We start from the raw sequence: 4,885 nt of genomic DNA, 5'->3' as shown, positions 1-4,885 counted from the left end.
ATTTCAATTAAAAGATTCAAAAGTAGAATAGTTAGTGTATACCTGTTGTAATTGAGATTGAAATGGTTCAATTTAAAGAGAACACTTTTAGTTAGTGGGTGAAATTTTGGGATTTTATTTTTTATTTTTATTTTTAAATTTGTTTTTGTTGTTGTTGTTTAAATTGTATTTTTAATATAAAAATAGATTTGAGATGATGGAAAATAAATTATGAAACATTTGAATTTGAAATTTGATTTTGGTTTCTCTTTTTAAATTTGACTTTTGTGGTTTAAGTTGTATTTTTAATATAAAAATAGATTTTACATTATGGAAATAACACTTAGGAATTATATAAACTTAATAACTTGAAATTATTAAAACTGATTAAATTTAAAGTGACCACCTTTGGGTTTGTGGATAAAAATTTGAAATTTAATTTTGGTTTTTTTTTTTTATAATTTGATTTTTTTATTAAAATTGTATTTTTAATAATAAAAAATTTAACCTTAGGAAAAAAAACTATGAATTATACCAACTTAATAACTTAAAACTACTCATATTAACCTTATTTTAAGGATACCACTTCACTTAATAACTTAAAACTACTCAAAATTTACCTTATTTAAGGATACCACTTTTTGGTTTGTGGATGAGAATTTGAGATTTGATTTTGATTTTTTTTTATATATATATATATTTTAATTTGTATTTTTAATATAAAAATAATAAAACATTTAAATTGTACAAATTTAATAACTTGACACCAGTAATATTGCTCGACTTTAGAGAGACCACTTTTTTGGTTTGTGGATTTTGTTCTTAAATTAAAATTTGAGTGGTTGAAATTTTATATTCAACTCATGAGGGAAAAACACACACTTAAATTGTACCAACTTAATAACTAAAAACTATTAAGATTTTCCGTAAAACTACTAAGATTTTCTCAAAACTATTAAGATTTTCCGTAAAATTACTGAGATTTTCTCATATTCGTACCAGAATATCTGAGCAGCAAAAAACAAAAAAACCACCGTAAACGGTTGCAATTTAAATGCGCTGGAGTACTGTTTGCAAGTTAAGATTGCAATAAGATAACTGGTTAATTAATTTTTTGATTTTTATTTTGCATCAATCTGGTTAAACCATCTTTGCTAATATTTTCAATCCATCTATTCATCTGATATATCCAATTTACCTGAACAGAACTTTGATGGTACAATGCCACCTATCTCTGATATATCCAACTTAACGTTACAATAATTAATGGAGCAATCCAAAATCTTTGCTCAAATTCACTGTAGCTCAATATTTTTACAATCTATTTATATGATAGATCCAACTTATCCAACATCGTTTTAGCACAAATAAAGGGACCGAATTTTTTTTCCCCTGGTTGACCTACCCTGGTTGACCTACCCCGTTGAGATTATTGTTTTCTTCCACGTAAAAAAGAAGAATGATTACTATCAAAACCGAGTATTAGGAATATTCCAAGAATCCTTTCAAAATTCACTGTCAAATAGCGACGTCTAGGGCTACAAGAGATTCAGCGAAGGCCGTCTGAATTCTTCCTTCTTGCCTCGACACACCATGCTAAATGGGCAAATATCAACTGGTACAGTAACCACAGAGGGACACAGGATAGCAGTTGCTTCAGAGGGACACAATATCGCCATTTCAGTTATATATATTCAAAAGACTAAAGGCTTTGGTAGGTGTGTATGAGAAGTTTTTGATTACAAATGACAACTTGTTCAGACAAGGCATTACAGAGATCATGCCAAGATGAGTATTCAGGCTCATCCTCTGGGATATGTGAATGCCAAAGTTATTATAACCTAATCACAGCAGGAGATTTTAATGGCACTGAAGATCATGATCAGAATCAGGTTGGACTGGAAGTGATGGCCTCTAACAAGAAGATGAAGAACTTGATGGGATCATTGTCAGCACAAGAAGAAGCCTCATCAGTTTTGCACTCTCCAAACTCATGGCCTGGGGGTCTCAATACTCTGCAAACAATCTTTAATGCTACAAGTTCTGTCTGTAATCCATGCTCATCTCCAAGCTGGGAGGGTTCTTCACAAACAAGACTAGCTGTACCATATATTGTCACAGGTACTATACTTGGATGTCTATTGGTAAATCCTGGACAATAATTTGTTTATGTTAATATATGCTAAATTCCATGAACAAAACAATTAGAATGTTACCAAAAAACTTTCTTTTCTATTGACCACCATCAGTATATTTTCCAACTTTCTTCTAATTGCACCTGTCCAGCTTGGTTGGCAGGTAGGCCTACCAAGCCTTTTAAAGAAAACATATTCATTTTTATCAATTAATTACTACTAATAGATCTATTACAGGATCAGCTGATTTCTTAATCCCCACAGACCCAGATGCAACCAGCAGCCATGGAATGTTCTGGGGAGAATCTTCTGGAAGGCAGCTACTAGACATGCAGCAGTTTATGAACAAAAATGGATCAGGGAGAAGAACAGATTCATGTGTAGTTGATCCAAAACTGGATGAGATTCTCATGCCCACATTGCCTCATGCTGAGGCATTAATATCTTCTTCTAGTGGATCTGAAGGTTTCACTGCCCTTGAATCTCATGGCAGCTTGAATTATATGAGCTCCAATATAAGGGAAGTACAGATGATCTTGGATAATAATAACAAGAGATCTGGAATGTCCAAGGAAGGTCATGCGGGAAACTTCAAGCCTGTTTTAGACAATACAAGTGGTTATGATAGTCTGTGCCAAGGATGGAGACATGTCCCCCAAACTATGATAAAGAAAAGAGACTTCAATGCTGATGATCATGAGGGCCTGAGCACACAGGACAGAAGGCAATCTTTTCTTGAGTGCAATCTGATGGAAAGGCAGGTCATTATGGATTCCTCTGAATCAGATCATCAAGGCAATGAATTGGCTGGGTTCCCTCCACAGTCAAAAGCCAAGAGGCCGTGCTATGTCTCGTACGGTGAGTGTTCTAGTCAATCTGATGACCAGGGATTCACCACTTTACAGCAAGGGCAATTTCAAGATTCCTGTCAAGCACAGAAAAAATCAAATACCGAGACAAATCATGAAGCCTGCAAGAAGGCTTTGAATGCATCGAGCAATTCCTACGATCTAACAGATGCACAAGGTTTGCATCTGTTATCACTCTTGCTGCAGTGTGCAGAGGCAATTTCTATGGACAAGGTTCAACAAGCCTATTCTATTCTCCCTCAGTTGAGTGAATTCTCTACACCATATGGGAACCCACTGCAACGAGTGGCAGCTTACTTTGCTGAAGGAATGGCTGCGCGTCTTCACAACTCATATCTTGGCCTGCGCTTACCACTTGAAACTAGCAGGCCTCAGCTGGTTTCCATTAACCACAACTTGTTGACAGCCTTTCAGACCTTTAACAGCATCTGCCCATTTGTGAAATTCTCTCATTTTACTTCCAACCAGGCCATTTTAGAAGCCTTCAATGGAGAAAGGAAAGTGCACATCATAGATTTTGATATAATGCAAGGCCTTCAATGGCCTGCTTTATTTCATATACTGGCTGCCAGACCAGGTGGGTGTCCTCATGTCAGAATTACAGGCCTTGGAACCTCCATGGAAGCTCTAGAAGCCACAGGGAAACGTCTCTCTAGCTTTGCTCATACCCTAAAACTGCCTTTCGAATTCCACCCAGTTGCAGAGAAACTTGGGAAATTGGATCCTGCTGCCCTTCGTGTAAGAAGTGGTGATGCATTGGCAGTTCACTGGCTTCATCATTCTCTCTACGACGTTACAGGATCAGACACATGCACTCTGCGTTTGCTGCAAAGGCTAAACCCTAAAGTCATAACAATGGTGGAACAAGACCTAAACACAGTGGGTCCTTTCTTGAACCGTTTTGTTGAAGCTTTGCACTATTATTCTGCAATGTTTGATGCTCTGGGGGCATGCTTTAATGAGGACAACATGGAGAGGCATACCGTGGAGCAACAACTGTTGTCACATGAAATAAGGAACATTCTTGCTGTTGGAGGACCTGCTAGGACAGGAGAGACCAAGTTCCAAAATTGGAGAACACACTTGCAGAGTTGTGGATTTCGACAAATATCAATGAGAGGGAATGCTTCTGTTCAGGCAGAGCTTTTATTGAACATGTTTTGCTGTGAAGGCTATTCACTTGTTGAGGAAGGAGGGATCCTCAAACTTGGGTGGAAGGACTTGTCACTTTACATTGCCTCTGCCTGGACGTCATGGACTTCATGACTGTGTGGTTCAATATGTATCCATCCTATCTCCTCTCTCAATTAAAAACTTGAATCTTCTCACCATACTAGCTTGAAAATGCCAACCAGTTGTGCATTTGTCACTGTAAAGATCTACATGAAATCTTGTTTTTTTGAGCTCCAGACAGCTATGTGAGATGGAAAAGGAAATCACAATTGTAAGTCTCAAATTGCCATGATCTCTAGGGAAAGCTTTTTGGATTTGACATCACTGCAACAACTTTCTTTTACTGTATTTGGCACATGGCTCAAGATGATGGAGGATTTAATGACAGGTTGGGATTGTTGTTTGAATGTTGTTTTCTGGACTATCTGCAGTTTCTTTCTGATAGATTATATTACTTTGTTAGTGTTGGTTCCTTTAATACCCAAGAAATCTTATAGCATTACTAATGGCATTATCCCATAGCATTACTAATGACATTATCCCAAATAAATGCCTAACTAAATGACTCAAGTTTGAATCCCTTGTAACACCTCTTCATTTTGGCAGGAGGGTGGTTGCATATTTCTAAATTATCAGAAACCAATTTTTTTTATAATCGCAATTTCATCAAATTCAATGACCTGAACCACAATATCAAAAACTACTTGCAACACTACCCTAAGCATGACA

The 4,885-nt window shown here is 36.4% G+C and overlaps 1 protein-coding gene across 3 annotated transcripts; it reads left to right on the top strand.

Annotated features, from left to right (window-relative positions):
- The first annotated feature begins 1,518 nt into the window (after positions 1-1,518).
- LOC149256409 (uncharacterized) lies at positions 1,519-4,489 on the top strand. Of its 3 annotated transcripts, none has more exons than XM_089457421.1 (2): positions 1,519-2,100; positions 2,379-4,489. In XM_089457421.1, the coding sequence occupies exons 1-2, from the start codon at positions 1,725-1,727 to the stop codon at positions 4,247-4,249; spliced, it is 2,247 nt and encodes a 748-aa protein (XP_089313547.1). In that variant the 5' UTR covers positions 1,519-1,724; the 3' UTR covers positions 4,250-4,489. The 3 variants fall into 3 exon arrangements, with proteins under 3 accessions (XP_089313547.1, XP_089313546.1, XP_089313545.1); XM_089457420.1 differs by having other exon boundaries at positions 2,358-4,489; XM_089457419.1 differs by having other exon boundaries at positions 1,520-2,100; positions 2,352-4,489.
- The last annotated feature ends 396 nt before the right edge of the window (positions 4,490-4,885 follow it).

Source organism: Pinus tabuliformis, chromosome 7 (genome assembly GCF_031772625.1).
Source record: "Pinus tabuliformis cultivar Carrire ecotype Pingquan chromosome 7, CPIR1, whole genome shotgun sequence".
NCBI classification, from domain to species: Eukaryota; Viridiplantae; Streptophyta; class Pinopsida; order Pinales; family Pinaceae; genus Pinus; species Pinus tabuliformis.
The sequence above is the reverse complement of the archived record's forward strand: the minus strand, read 5'-3'. Positions and strand labels throughout refer to the sequence as shown.